We start from the raw sequence: 14777 nt of genomic DNA, 5'->3' as shown, positions 1-14777 counted from the left end.
TAAAGATAATCGGAATTGTAAAAGGTTTGCCTTTGTGTACATTCACAATAAAAACAAATCTTTGTGCTTTTGTAAAATAAGCCTAAAGAAAAATAGGATGCCTAAATAGGATGCCGCTTTCTGCCGTCTGTTTCCTTTTGTGCAGCACAAAAATGAACCGAAACTCTGCATACTAGGCTACTTGTTGCACAGTTTTTCTTTCGTTTTCTTAATTTACTATTTAAGCAGATGGGTGATGAGGAACTGCAGGGTTTAAGTACAAATATATTTCTGGTATAGGCCTATTTATTATTATTTTATTAATATATTATTACATTATTATTATTTATATATAGCCTAGCTTTATTATGTTTTTCTCCGCTCGCAGAAGCGCTGCAGGTGCGTGATGTGATGCATGTGAATCCTCATGTTCTGTTCCGTTGCTGCATTTTTCGGATGCAAAATTAATCCCCGGGAAACAAATGTTAGTATTTTTAACGGGTCACAGACACTTATCCTTTCTAATTTAATTCAATTCTAATTTAAAATAATCTTGTCGGTTAACGGTTAATAATCGGTTAACGAGCGTCGGTTGTTGGTTAGGAAAAATAACCAAAATGAACATCCCTATTCTGTTCTGTAGGAAACTTACACTGACATATCTTAAAAGAATGTTATTACTGTTGATTTGTCTCAAGATGCACACCAGTATTGTTTTCTCTAAGGCACGTTTATAAAATATATTTAAATGTCCTAACTGAACTATGGCCTAATCCTGGCTTAACCTAAGCCCTGTCTGTGAAACCATGCCTTAATGAACTTCCTTCAAACTTATAACTAATGACTACTCAAAACAGTCCACATTTATAAAAAACAAAATGTTTTTTTTTGTTTTTTTTACAAAACAACATCAAAATTACCCGAGAATGTTTTCAAGACAAATATGTTAATTTTCCGTGCATAAACTTTCACTTTCAGATGAAAAACATGATCTATTCTTTCACGTTGACTTTAAAACCAAAGATGAGTAGAAACAATTATACTGACCAGGTGTTTGCACTTTATCATCCCCTGTCTTCATCTCCTTCACTTCTTCCATCAGCTGTGCAGAGGTAATCACAGACGAGTGTCTCTTGTAGGCTTTTGCACTCTGTATGAAGAATAAACAGATCAGAAATCACAAACTAATATTTCCTTAAAAAAGTCCAGCTTGCAATCTCTGGCCCATCTCACCTCTTTGATATCCAGGAGAGATCTGGAGTGACGGCTGAGTGCTGACTGTGGTGCTGTCGGACTGGTGGGAGACACAGGGCTGAGGGGGACATCAAAGATCATCTGGTGGTGCCTAATGAGCAGGTCCACCATGCGGGCCTGGTGGGGGTAGTCAACCAGAGAGGACAGCGACACTTCTGCCTCCAACTGCCTGGGCTTGATGAGTGTCGGACCGAAGATGATACCCAGGTTACTAGTGGTCATCTTGTTCTCCTCAGCCTGCTCTGACACTCTGTAGAACAATGAACAGTAAAGTGTTTGAGTGATGAATTATATTTCACTCTCACTAAATGCATTTAAGGACATCAAGCAACAAGCAAAGAAAAACAGATCCCAATAACAGATTTCTGCTTCTTTGCTAAATGAGCTTTTAAAACACGCTTTTGTTTACCTGTGCAGATGGGTGATGAGGAACTGCAGGGTTTTGTAGTGGGCCGCAGGAAGCTGGCGAAGGAGGTCTCTGATTTTGAAGAGGACTCTTTTAAGGTCAATACTGAGGCACAGCTGCTCTCCTGGTGATTTCTCTTTAGTCGAGTCAGTCTCGCCCATGTGCTGAGTCTCTTTTGCCAGCCCGATGATATCATTATAATACCGATATAGAATCAATGGCTCTGGCAACTGAAAGACAATTGAATTTGTTTATTTAGACAATGTTAAATCAGCAAAAATGTATTTTTAAAATATATATATTTTTCTAAATGTGAAGAGCAATGAAACCCTATAAAGTGCAACAGTTGGGTTTTGGCAGGAAAAATCTTATTCATTTTCTCCGTAAGGAACTGATTTTTAACTTATAAAACTCTTAAAGACATTGGTGATATAATCTCCCTACATAATCTCACCAAACAGAGAATCACAACAAGCAAATAGCACCAAAAGAACACTTTAGTACCTGTCCACTCCCATGAAGCACTGCAAATGACGGAATAGTAATTTTCCATGCGCTGTCAAACTACTTAAATATTAGCGTACATATAGATTTTGCAATACATGTCAAATTTTGAATGAAAATACAGTTATTCATTCTTTGTTCATGTTAGTTCACAGTGCATTAACTAATGTTAACAAATACAACTTTTGATTTTAATTATGTATTAGTAAATGTTGAAAGTTCAGTAACTGCTGTAGAAGTATTGTTCATGCTTAGATCATGTTAACTAATACAGTTAACTAATGAACCTTATTGTAAAGTGTTACCTCAACATCTTTAAATCAGTAGTTTTATATTTATCCATTGTTTTGATTATGCCGTTCGCAATGCTTCATGGGATTGTTAAAGCTGTTAAGTACACACCTTTGTCTAATATATACGATTTTCAAAAACATTTTTTGCTTCAAATCAAAGTTTGCAATGTTGTGATTCACCTCGTAGCTGGTTGCTTTGGTTCATGGCTTATAACTCTATAACAAAGAAAGAATTACTATTTGAAAAATACTGAAACCAAAAAGCGGGCGGACACAGTTGCACTCTATTATGTCAAGTTTCATACAGACATGATGAAACTGGGATTATTTGTCCCACCACACCTGTCTCAGGTAAAGCTTGAGCACGTTGCTTATGTCATGTGGGTGGAGGTCAGAAAGCTCCACTAAGTCCTTTCCGTTCTCAAAGGCCTGGCACAGCTTTTCCACACGAGACTTCGCCCCATTCACCCGATAAATGCCCTTGAAATGAACCGAAAGCAGGCGTCACTCACAAAATGACTCACAAACATTGAATTAAACAAACTCCTTTCAGCTGAATCTTTATTCTTCACCTTAATGTTCAGGGCACGACTCTCGATTTCTGAGGTGCATTTTTTGATGATGAAGGGGATGCCGTCAGGACTGTTCTTAGCTACTTGGGCGAAGTCAATCCCGAACAGGTGCAGTCTGCCCTGGAGCTTCTTATGACCACACTGAATGGCAAGAGTCTCCAGGCATTTCTTATGACAGGCCAAAGAGCACTATGCAAAAAGAGTTCAGGGAATGATGAACAATTGAACTCTAATGAACAATGTGAACAGAATCAATGTGGGTGTTGATGATGATGACGTACCTCCTCACATTCAGCCCCGTGAAACACCACCAGACCGTCACACTCTCTGCATTTGGAAGGCGCTCGCAGTTTCCGCAACTTGTGAGTTTGTGCTGCTTTTGACATCTGAGCATTACGGAAAGGGCCGGGAGAACTGGCCGCTTCCATCACCATCTCAGCAAGGCCTGAGACAAGAAAAGACATGTGTTTCAATAGCTAAAAACACTCTGCTGGCCCACTAACAAAGTTCCTGTGTGGCCAAAGGATCATCAGGAGTCTTAAATGTGAGTTGGGATAGGAGCTGAAAGAACTTTCATGACTCTGGCTTGCATTCCTATTTAATTAATGATCCTTTTAGTTTACTTTTAAGGAAGCATGACCTTCTCTCCAGTTCCTCAAATGTATTTCCCTACTTTTAACATTAGTTTACATTCAACAATTATTAATGAAATGTAACACTTTTGGTGGAGACAGGAACTGTTAACTGTGACATTTTGCCAATGTTAACATCGAGCCCATCTGCGCAGCTGCACTGAAAGCAAAAATAAGGGTGCAAGCAATTCAGCACTTGCGTAATAAACACAAACCTGTGGTGTCACCACACATCTATGAACACAGACACTCACAATCACTCTATTTAGTTTGTACTACCAACCATTATCTGATGGGGAAGGTGGTTCCCTCTCATCCAGGTCATCTGCAGAAGACATGGTACCAGTTGAGGGGGTTCTGGGAAGCCTGCGTTTGAAATCCCCTGTAACACGAAACACACACATAAACACACATTAGATACTTCCGTCATGCAGAGCACTTCTCCATCCTGTCCACTGAGGACTAGGTCAACCACTTTACAAGCACAATTTACAAACGTGCCTAAACTAGCAATATTTGTAGAGGAACTTCTTTTTTGGATTAAATATGTTGCACTTGACAATTGCACTTGCATGGCTGATGTAACTGTCCAGAGTAAAACATTTAAGGACATCTGACAAAACTGTCACTTGCCTGATTAGGCCAGTGCTGAGCCTGCTGATATTCTCATGCCCTAACAATTTGTTGATCACATACATGTTTTTATGCCTGCTTTTTCTTTGACGTTGTGAACATCGTTGTTTTGCACATTCTGTTAAATTCTGCTGATGTAAATATGTCACAATATCTAGCTGGCTGATGTAGTTGACGTTTTGTGGTTTATTTATGATTTATATCTGTCACAACATCTGTAGAATTTCCAGCAATTACTGCACATTATAAATTATATGTTGTAAATTGTTTAATGAAAAAAAATATATTTTTATTTTTGTTAATGTTGGCAAGGAAATAAAAAAAAATGAAATGCAGCAGTAGTAGTAGTATATTGTTTAATGCCAGTACAGAAGGCTATGTTTGTCAAGAACAAGGTAAAATGAATGAATAATATAGAATAAATAAATAATTTTGAAATATATAGAAAATAATCTAGAATTAAAAAAAAAAAAAAATTGATATAATAACCTATTTTCATATGTACTTGTGATTTATATGAAATGCTTTATTTAAAATATAACACATGTCCCATATTATGAAACGCATTGTAAGATACAATGTGTTGACATCAGAAAAAGTACCTGGACTAGCTGTGGGGGAGTCCATTGAGCGAGACTCACTGCTTCCTCCAGCACTTTCTGAGTCACTGCACATCCCCCCTCCACCGGCACTGCCTGAGCTCAAGGCCCGCTGGGAGCCCTGCGTCCTTAACACTACAACACACAGAATTAACCTCAGAATTACCTTTCATCTTTCGTCTAGGAAATCTTTATTGCTAAAACTGAGGGAGAAAATCCTGCGTGTGTTTGGGAGAATCAGTCTGTCTGCATGTTTCATTCAGTTCAGAGGAGGGCTGGGCGATATGGACAAAAAAAACCTATTGCGATTTCTTTGATCAATTTTGCGATTTCGATTTTAATCACGATTTTGACACACACAGACATGCTTTACAGTCATAAATGCATTCAGTGTGAATTTGAAACATATTTCCAAAAGAAAACCAATTTGAGCTTTATCAAGAAGCTGTAACATGTCTCTAGAACAGACATAAGGCAAAATAATCTCTAAGTAAAGGTGTAAAAAAATGTCTCTAGAATAGACATATGGCAGGAAAAAAAAAATCCCTCGTCCAGGGATTTTTTTTGCCATGCATTGGTCATAGAGCTCTTTGTGGCATTGCCTCAGATGTTGAACTAGATTTGTTGCGCCAAGTTCACACGTACTCCGTCTGCAGTGCGTATACAGTATGTGTATGCGGTGCAGAAGCAGCACGGACTCATTTTGCTTTCGCACAGGACGCGTTTGCAGTTCTGCGGCTGTTTACCACAAACACAACATTTATCCATTATTTTTATTTCAAATCCAAACGTTGTTTCTGAAAATGCTTTTTCAGCATTGTGATTCTCTTTTATCACAGTACAGTAACACAATCTTTCATAGACACATTCACGTTTAAACTCAATAAATATAACTTTGTTTAACTACCACCACGAGTGCCATCTATTATTGCGTTGTTTATCTAAAAGTGCACTTTTCCTTGTTTTAAATCTAGCCAAAAAGCCACGTGTTGACTGTGAAACAGTAGACTTTAATTATATGCATTTATGGTGTAATTACAAAATTCCCGTGTCAATCCATGTTCATTTTTACCACGAATAATGCACTGTCACTTCAATTCAGCACATGCAGCACAGCAGAAATAGACTCCGTGCGGAAACGATCACAGCATGACTGCTGCAGATGCACCGCTCCTGGAGCGCACTGCCGGACCGCAATCGCATGCAGTGTGAACGCTCTGATCCATTAACAATATCGCGATTTTATGACGATGTCGATTACACGCATAGCCCTAGTTCAGAGTTCTCATCTCTAAAAACATGAGAATTTTCCTTTTGTGCTCGATTCTTAGTTTAGTCATCTAGTCTAGATGCTGTATTAAAAATGAGCTCAGGCTGATAATGTCACAGCACAGGAGCTTTTTGGAAGCAGAGGCCGATCTGGGTTTGGGCCTAAATCCTGACAGCTGGCAGCTTTTGCCCAAGCTGTGGATGGCCAACGCTGGGTAAAAACCCACAGTGGACACGTCGAGCAATAAAACTAATAAGCTGTTCAGGATGTTGAAGCTTGCCAGACATATGTGCCTAATACTGTAGTGCCAAACATCTCAGGATCTTGTTTAAGTGCTGAGAAAATAAATGTCTTGGAGTCTAACAAACGCAGGTTGAGTAGGCTGACGTCACCCAAAGGCTTGTTCTATCTGCATGAGCAGCCTGACGTAGCAACTTTGGCTCAATGTGAGTTACAGTGAGTTAAGGGTGGGACTGTCTGTTTGTCCAAACAATGGAAATAGGGGAAATCTGCTTAAAAAAACCAGATATTATTGTTGTCATTCCACTTTCTGTCACAGAAATGGATCATTAAAAACCTATAAAGCTTTAGTCGTCAGACTAGATCCTTGGCGACTAAGATACATCTCTTACCTTGCATGTCTATACTGCTATTGGATCGTCTCTCAGCGATCTTGGCCTTGCAGGGTTGTATGGTACCCTCAACGTCATCTGCGCTGTGGTTATCTGCTGAAGTAACAGAGCCCTGTGACAGGTTCCCATGGGATGAGCGGGTGCTGCTCTGAGACCTCTTATGAAGGGACATTCTGGAAAGGAAAGACACTTGTTAAAACATGCTTTATTAAAATACCGCAGGCAAAACAGGCTGTGCAAAATCTCTGCTGATTGTGAAATGGGTTACTCAACAGGAAAGCGTGAGATTTGAATGCACTGTAAACAAAGGTGATAGCACTGACTGGCCAGTATGTTTGTACGTGGGTGTGATTCAGAGGTCAAGCTGAAAAGCAGAGTTTACACGGGGCAGCGATTATGGAGAGCAGAACCCTGGATAAACAACACGTTATCACCGACCGTGGTTTCGTTCATCATTCTTCCTGAGGAAGATCCAAACAATGCAGCCTTTCTCTGGCCCGCACGGAAACTTGAGTGTGGACTTACCCCGTTTTTGAGGAAGCTGTGATGTCCTGAGACAGAGACTCCAGCCACACACGCTCTTTAGGCAGGCTGCACACAAACTCAGAGTAGCGCTGGCCTGGCTCATACTTTTTGGCCTGTTCACTTAGAGCTTGGTAGTTGACTGACAGAGGTTGGGTCTGAGCCTGCTGCATCTGGAACCAGTTCACTGTCACCTGTAAGAGTTTGTGAGAATAGTCAGTACACAATAATGGTATTTATTTTATTATAGGTCAAAAGTTCGGGTTCAGTAAGATTGTTTATTATTTTTATTTTTTAAGAAATTAATTTAGCAAGTATGATCAAAAGTGCCAGTAAAGATATTTATTTATTTAAAAAAGCGCTGTTCTTTTGAAATTTCAATTCATTTCACGGTTTCCGAAAAACATTAAGCAGCACAACCATTTTCAACATTGATAATAAGAAATGTTTCTTGAGCAGCGAATCAGCATATTAGAATGATTTCTGAAGGATCATGTGACACTGAAGACTGAAGTAATGAATTCAGCTTTGTCACTGCAGGAATAAATTACATTTTAATTAACAGTAATAATATTTCACAATTTTACTGTATTTTTGATTCAATTCAAAAACATTCAATACTCGTACAGACCCCAAACATTTGAACTGCAGTGTAGTGTTGTTGTGACATGGTTACAGACCGATTTGAGGGTCAGGTCACATTGGAAGACCAGCTTCCGAATCTGAGCGAGGATCTCACTCTTAGTGTTTGACAGGCTGACCTTCTTCGCCTCTAGATCGGCCACACAGGCTTTATAGTGCTCCTGCGCTTCCTCTGCCTAGAGTCACCACAAAAACAGACGATCAGCCAAACAAAACAAAACAAAAGCATAGTGATTTTCCTTGCCTGTCTTAAGCCAAAGTGTGTCATTTCTGTGCCACCAGCGTCACCAAACAGGACTGCAAAAATGTTCCCTTTTATGAAGAAAATGCTCACTCATTTGCTAAGGTGTGATGCTATGTAGTTGCTGGGTGTCTGGGTTGTAATAGCAACAGTAATGTTTAGATTATATGACGAATTTTCAGACAGTATGTCAGGCTTTAAGGAAATTCAAACAAATTCCCAAAAACTTTTGTGTTTCTCGTCACCACTTTGAAGCCCAATAAACATAAGGGTGTGTGTGTTCGTGCAGTCTGTGATCATGTTGGAGTTGAATTTGAAGTTTTAAAATTCTTTATAGTGCAGTTTCTGCAGTACCTTCTGTAGGGCCTCTTCCTCCACCCTCCGTTTCTTCTCCAGAGTCCTGCCTCCTGCTGTTGGCTGCTCCTCCTCGGTGCGGCTGGTGGAGCTGCGTGCCTTCTCGTACTCCTCCCTCTTCTGCACCTTCAGCAGTCGAGCCTTCTTCAAAGCGCTCTCGGCCTCGCTCTGAAAACATGTGGGTTATTAAGCACTAGCGGTTCTAAAGAAATGTTAGTGATGAAATTCAAAGAATTCAAATAATCATATGTACCATTTTCTTTAACTCTCTTTGCCATTGTTCCTTTATCTCTTTCCTCTGCTTGTCCAGATCATTCTTGCGGGCCAGCAGTGGCTGTTGGAATTATGGGAATTTTGTGGAATTAAAGGAAATTATTTGTTAGTTAGATAAAAAATGTATAGCAGATTTATCTGATCATACCTGTATAAATTTGTTGGTTTGTAGAGCTGCAGCTGTTTGGAGCAGAGCCTGATTGTACTCAATCTCATTTTTAAAGGCAGAGACATAAATATCCCGGAAAGGCATGAAGTCCTTTAGAAACAGAGTCACAAAATAATGTCACTTAAAGGCCCAAAATCAGATACACTACCATTCAAAAGCTTGAGATCAATAAGATTTTTGAATGTATTTTTTAAAGAAGTCTCTTATGCTCACAAGGCTGAATTTTTTGATCAGAAATACATTTAAAAAAGAGCAATATTGTTCAATATTACTACAATTTAAGATAACTATATTCCATTTGAATATATTCTAAAACGTATTCCTATTAATTCCAGTGATGGCAAAACCAAATACTTAGAAGTCATTACTCCAGCCTTCAATGTCACATGATTCTTCAGAAATCATCCTAATATGCTGATTTGCTCCTCATTTGGTGCATTTCTTCTTATTATTATTGTTGAAAAGAGTTGTGTTGCATAATATTTTTATGGAAACCATGAAACATTTTTTTCAGGATTGTTCTGATGAATAGGAAGATCAGAAGAACAGTATTTATTTGAAATAGATATACATTATGAATTTCTTTACTAACAAATTTTATTCATTTTATGTTCTTGTCAAATAAAAGTATTAATTTCTTTCAAAATTCTTCCCAAAAATGTAAATGGCAGTACATCATATACATCACATTTAATCAAAACAAAAGACCATCACCTGCTGACTTGCCACTGCCTTTGCGGATTCTGCCATCTTGGCAAAGCTTTTGGCACATTCCATGTCTGTCAAATACAGAGATACCATATGAAACACTAAAGTTCAACAATGAAGACTCAAAACAAAAGATCGGGCTTTAAGAATGGACTGACCCAGACTGAGGCGTTTCTCCACCCAGGCCAACATGTCTTTGGTGTATTTGGACCAGGCCTTGGCGTAGAGCAAAGCCGACTCTACTCCACTGTCATTCTTCAGCAGAAGGAGGTCCACCTGCCCCACGGTGGACAGCTCTGGGGACAGAGCAGGATCTATAAACCCAGAACACTGCATATGAACACGAACACCCCCCCCCCAAAAAAAAATAACACACAAACACTCCACATTGTTTAAAAAAAAACTGCTGAAAATACACAGAGGTACCCTTTGAAGACATTTACATTTCCTCAACCTCAGTCTCTCCACTCTCTAAAACTGTCATTTAAAATCTACTTTTAAATATTACCGCCCTACAGGGTTTATAAGCCAAAAGTTACAAGGCAAATTTTACAAGTCAGCTTTATTAAAAGCAGCGACAGCCCTTAAATTGGTGACAAACTTGCTTTTAAGAGGAATAAACATATACCATCCCATTGACTTAAAAGAAAAAGAGGTCTTTCTAAAACTGACACTAATCTGTGGTAGCATTAGATGTGTGTACATCTCGTAAAATCAGGTCATCTTGTAAAACCTGTGCTTTAACCTTTGCCAAATGCACTGACACGAAACTCAGCTGTGCCGAATCCAAGCACCTCGCCCAAAAAGCCACATGTGGTTCCCATTCCTCATACAAACGACCAAAAAAAACCCAAAGAATGTCAACCATTTGGCAAACAAGAAGAATGTTAGACTATATGAAAAACAACACAAGTGTGAAGGTACAGGGTGTGTAGAGCTCTCTTGTTGATTATGACCTATGTCAGTGCAGCTCATCTGTCTCTCTGCTAGAACAACACTTTTCATGTGTGGTTTGCTTAACTAGAAAACTTTGTTGAAGTTTGCATTACTGTTGCTCTGAGGCACACACAATATGTGATGAGATTCTCTTCAACACCTCAGTTGCAAGAGCCTGCTTGCTTTGTGATGAAAACCGTGCTAGAAGGATGGAAGACAAAAAGGAGAAGGAAAGGAAATCCATTTACCTGCCAGATCATTTTGATGGCAGACTCCTGAATCTTCAGAGAGGTTTTCAAAAGACTAGAGGAGAAAAAGAGAAAGACGTTTCACACAGGACGAGAAGTTTGATGACAGAAGTGAGGGATGAAAAGGTGCTTCTCTTTTACCTTGTCTCTCAATGTCTCAGTTAATCAAAGCTTGAAAACCATGCTCTTTAAATCACAAGGGCCAGCCTGGTTTCATTATTTTCAAAGCAGAGCTCTAAACTTAAAGGGATGGTTCATCAAAAAATGAAATGCCATTATTTACTCACACTTGTTTTAAAAATATGTTAGTTATTTTTCTGTGGAACACAAAAGGATTCTGTAGAAGCTTCATGCATCTTTTTTTCTATATGACAGTTCATAGTAACCGCATTTGTCAAGCAGCAAAAAGGAAATAAAAATCATGCAAATGCCATAAAACTAAGCCAAACTACTACTTTTATTCAGCAAGGACGCATTAAATTGATCATAAGTGACAGTAAAGACATATATAATGTTACAAAAGTATTCTATTTCAAATATATGCTGTTTGATCACTCTATTTATCAAAGAATCCTGAAAAAATATTCAAAAATATATCAAAAATATTAAGCGGCACAACCGCTTAAACCACAGAGCATCACAGGAACAAATGACATTTTAAAATAAATGTAGCCTTGGTGAGCATAAGACTTCTGTCAAAAACATTAAAAACATTTCTAATCTTACAGACCCCAAACGTTTGAATGGTGGAGTATTTCAAGCCTTCTGAAGCCATATGATACTGTTGTTTATAAATAGAGAATACTGGCTTAAATTTCAGTCTGCTTTTCACATAAAGCTATTGCATGGCTCCAGAAGGCATGGAATACATTTAACAGTGCTTTGTATTGGCAGACGTGAGGTGAGTATATAATGACTTTTTTGTGAACTAATTTTTCAAGGACCTTTGAAGGTCATGGAGGTGATTAACTTACACGACTTCTTCTGGCTTGGGGGTACCCCAAGCTGGAGCCACTGTCCACATCTTCCATAAGGAAGTCAGACACTCTGAAGTGGAAAAGAAAGACAAGTCACTGCACATAACATAACTTGAACATACATAATAAGGTTAGAATATTATGGTGTTATTTTTCATTACAAATAGCTCATTTTAAATCAAGAATGTGAGCAGTATTAAGGGTTAGTTCACCCAAAAATGAAAATTCTGTCATCATTTACTCACATCATTCCTAACCTGCTTGACTTTTGTTTATCTTCGAATCACAAATTAAGATACTTTTAATATTCTCTGATCCTTTTGTCTAACAACTGAAAACATATAAAATATGGTAAACAGAAGCTCAAATGTACTTGCTTGACGTGTGAGAACCAATAAGATTTGTTCTCGCATTTCACACAAGCATGGTTGTGCTTCTGCTGACCATATTTGATGAGCTCTATGTATGTACGTTGATCAATGTTTATAGGTGAATTAATGGCTAAATTAAATCTGTTCATCATATAAAGCGATCAAGTCTCTTTGGTGGACTTCTTAAACCACTTGGATTTATATGGATTATGATGTCTTTATGAACTTTTAAAGTGTCAAAGTTGTGGTTGCGTGGAATTTCAAGGGAGGGACTGAAATCTCTCGGATTTGTGTTTTAAGAATCTCTTATGGGTTTGGAACAGCATGAGGATGAGTAATTGAATTTTCATTTTAAGTAATGTTGCAACATGACACAAGTACATTTCATCAGCAATTCAGAGTGACAACAGAATGCACAGCTGATGAATACAGTAAAATTGGCCATGGAAACTGAAAGTTACTCTATACAGACGGAGAGCATTCAGAATATACATATGACTACAGAATAGAGAGCTATGGTACTCACACATTGCCAAAGGTGAATGCCAAAGTATCGATTGATGTGTGTATCTCGCCAAATATTGTGTCTTTGTTTTCTTTATTGACTTCCTTGACGTTCACGCCTGTGGGAAGTGATTGACCACATGAGAAGTGTCGCCAAACGGCACAAAAGTCTGCACCAAAATTACAATTCTCAACAAATGATGATGAGCAGCATGTCTCTCTCTCTCTCTCTCTCTCAAAAAAGAAAAAAACCCTCAAAAGCATTTTCTGCATCATTGGAAATAATTTTTTTCTGAAAATATCTAAGAATTATTCTTACCATATACTAGTGGCAGAAGTACCTCATGCAGGAATCACTTTTTCAGGTGCAATGCGTCATAAGATAGGATAAAATACCTGAGATAACAGAGTCTCCTTAGATCAGGAGCAAAGATAAAAATACAGCGAGTCATTGACTCACTCTAGACAAGGGCGGGGGAAGAAAGAATTTCAATAACTTGAGACACTTGACACTTTTATTGCTGCGCCCCTGAGCGATTCTTCAGCAAAACTATGCAGCGTTTTTTTTTTTAAATTTGTAAGTGTAATCGGTATTAGGTATAATAAGAAGACTTGTTAAATATAATTATAATAAACAGCTACAGTAATAGTACTATAGTGAATATTAAGTCAAAGACTAGTTTCTTTTTGTGTTATGTGATAGGTTTGATTTTGACATTGGTGGGGAAATAAAGTATAAGCAGCCCAGTATAAAGAACAGTCAAAATGTTTGTGCTGTTATTTAGCCTATGTGTATAATATATATATATGTGTGTGTGTGTGTGTGTGTGTGTGTGTGTGCGTGCGTGTGTGCGTGTGTGTTTTATATATATATATATATATATATATATATATATATAAATACAGTATATATATATATTTTCCAACCAAAATCACTGTCGTTAGCCATTAAGCCACATTAAGCATTATCTCCTTTTTTAAAAGATGAATGCAACATCCAAAGTGTTTCTTTTTAGAGGTGATCAAATATTCATCGCTTGAAACAGATGGAAAAAATTACATGCCTGTGCTGCAGTTCTATGAATGTTTTGCCTTTCAGCACTCCACGCCAGTAACGTGTGAATACATACACAAACAATGAAACAGACCGTTTTTTAAAAGATAAGATCAATTCTAAGCTGTTGATTCTTAATTGGGGTGGAGCTGAAGGAGGATGCTCACCTTTGACTTTGGCGATGACAGTGCCTGTAGCACCAAGAATTTCTGACGAGTTCAGTGCCTGGTGCTTGCCAATGACGGTCTTCAACACACGTGCCAGCTCCCCAAGTCGCTCGTTGACCACGTGCTGTGAGCACTCTTGGTTTTCTGTGGGTGACAAACATACAGACAGAGACCACAATGTCATCAGCTCAACTTCCTCCACGGGTTTTTGAAGATGCACACATTTAAAACAATATTGGTGCAGAAGCAACATCGAAAGGTTTAAAATTTTTAGTCAGTTTAAAGATACCCTTGTAAAACCTCCTCAAAGTGCACATTAAATGGCATGTGTGACACTAATACATCCTAACAGCACTCTTGTTCTGTGACGGTGCATGCCCATGTGGTTAGAGATGATGAGCAGAGTATGAGGCTGCACTTTGGCTGAGATGCAGATGCTGCTTTGTGCACTCGAGAGCTGGCCGACAGCAAGATAAGAAAATAACTCTGAGACAAACATAACAACAGCTATGCACACCTATCCATACGTGCGATAACAGATTTTTTTGTATGAGAGAGACAGAGTGTGGTACTTCATTACAATTAAATAATGTTCTTTTGAACTTTCTATTCTTTAAAGAATCCTGGAAAAAAAGTATCATGGTTTCAACAAAAATATTAGGAAGCACAACTGATTTAACATTGAAAATATAAAAAATTTCTAAAGGATCATGTGATCCTGAAGACTGGAGGAAATTGCTGCTGAAAATTCAGCTTTACTGTCACAGGAATAAATTACATTTAATCATATTAAAATAGGTTATTTAATTGTTAATGTGCCCCTACTATGCCATTTTG

The 14777-nt window shown here is 38.2% G+C and overlaps 1 protein-coding gene across 3 annotated transcripts in view; it reads right to left on the bottom strand.

The window, feature by feature from the left end:
- Nucleotides 1-14777, bottom strand: part of LOC107564532 (rho GTPase-activating protein 29) — a 70397-nt gene that overhangs the window by 3553 nt on the left and 52067 nt on the right. For 2 of the 3 annotated variants that reach the window (XM_016249631.1, XM_016249632.1), the window contains exons 3-22: nt 13941-14084; nt 12742-12838; nt 11842-11914; nt 10868-10922; nt 9842-9997; nt 9690-9754; nt 8955-9065; nt 8787-8867; nt 8534-8701; nt 7977-8114; nt 7300-7490; nt 6775-6947; nt 4876-5007; nt 3924-4022; nt 3290-3453; nt 3009-3197; nt 2779-2916; nt 1643-1869; nt 1213-1483; nt 1027-1129 (exon numbers count right to left, since the gene is read on the bottom strand). In XM_016249631.1, coding sequence (XP_016105117.1) covers nt 1027-1129; nt 1213-1483; nt 1643-1869; nt 2779-2916; nt 3009-3197; nt 3290-3453; nt 3924-4022; nt 4876-5007; nt 6775-6947; nt 7300-7490; nt 7977-8114; nt 8534-8701; nt 8787-8867; nt 8955-9065; nt 9690-9754; nt 9842-9997; nt 10868-10922; nt 11842-11914; nt 12742-12838; nt 13941-14084 — 2775 coding nt within the window. The remainder of the gene's footprint in view (nt 1-1026; nt 1130-1212; nt 1484-1642; nt 1870-2778; nt 2917-3008; nt 3198-3289; nt 3454-3923; nt 4023-4875; nt 5008-6774; nt 6948-7299; nt 7491-7976; nt 8115-8533; nt 8702-8786; nt 8868-8954; nt 9066-9689; nt 9755-9841; nt 9998-10867; nt 10923-11841; nt 11915-12741; nt 12839-13940; nt 14085-14777) is intronic. The other variant, XM_016249633.1, reaches the window with a different exon arrangement.

The sequence above is a fragment of the Sinocyclocheilus grahami genome, unplaced genomic scaffold, assembly GCF_001515645.1.
Source record: "Sinocyclocheilus grahami isolate Dianchi unplaced genomic scaffold, SAMN03320097.WGS_v1.1 scaffold945.1, whole genome shotgun sequence".
In the NCBI taxonomy this organism is placed as follows: Eukaryota; Metazoa; Chordata; class Actinopteri; order Cypriniformes; family Cyprinidae; genus Sinocyclocheilus; species Sinocyclocheilus grahami.
This window is presented reverse-complemented; position numbering and strand designations above follow the sequence as displayed.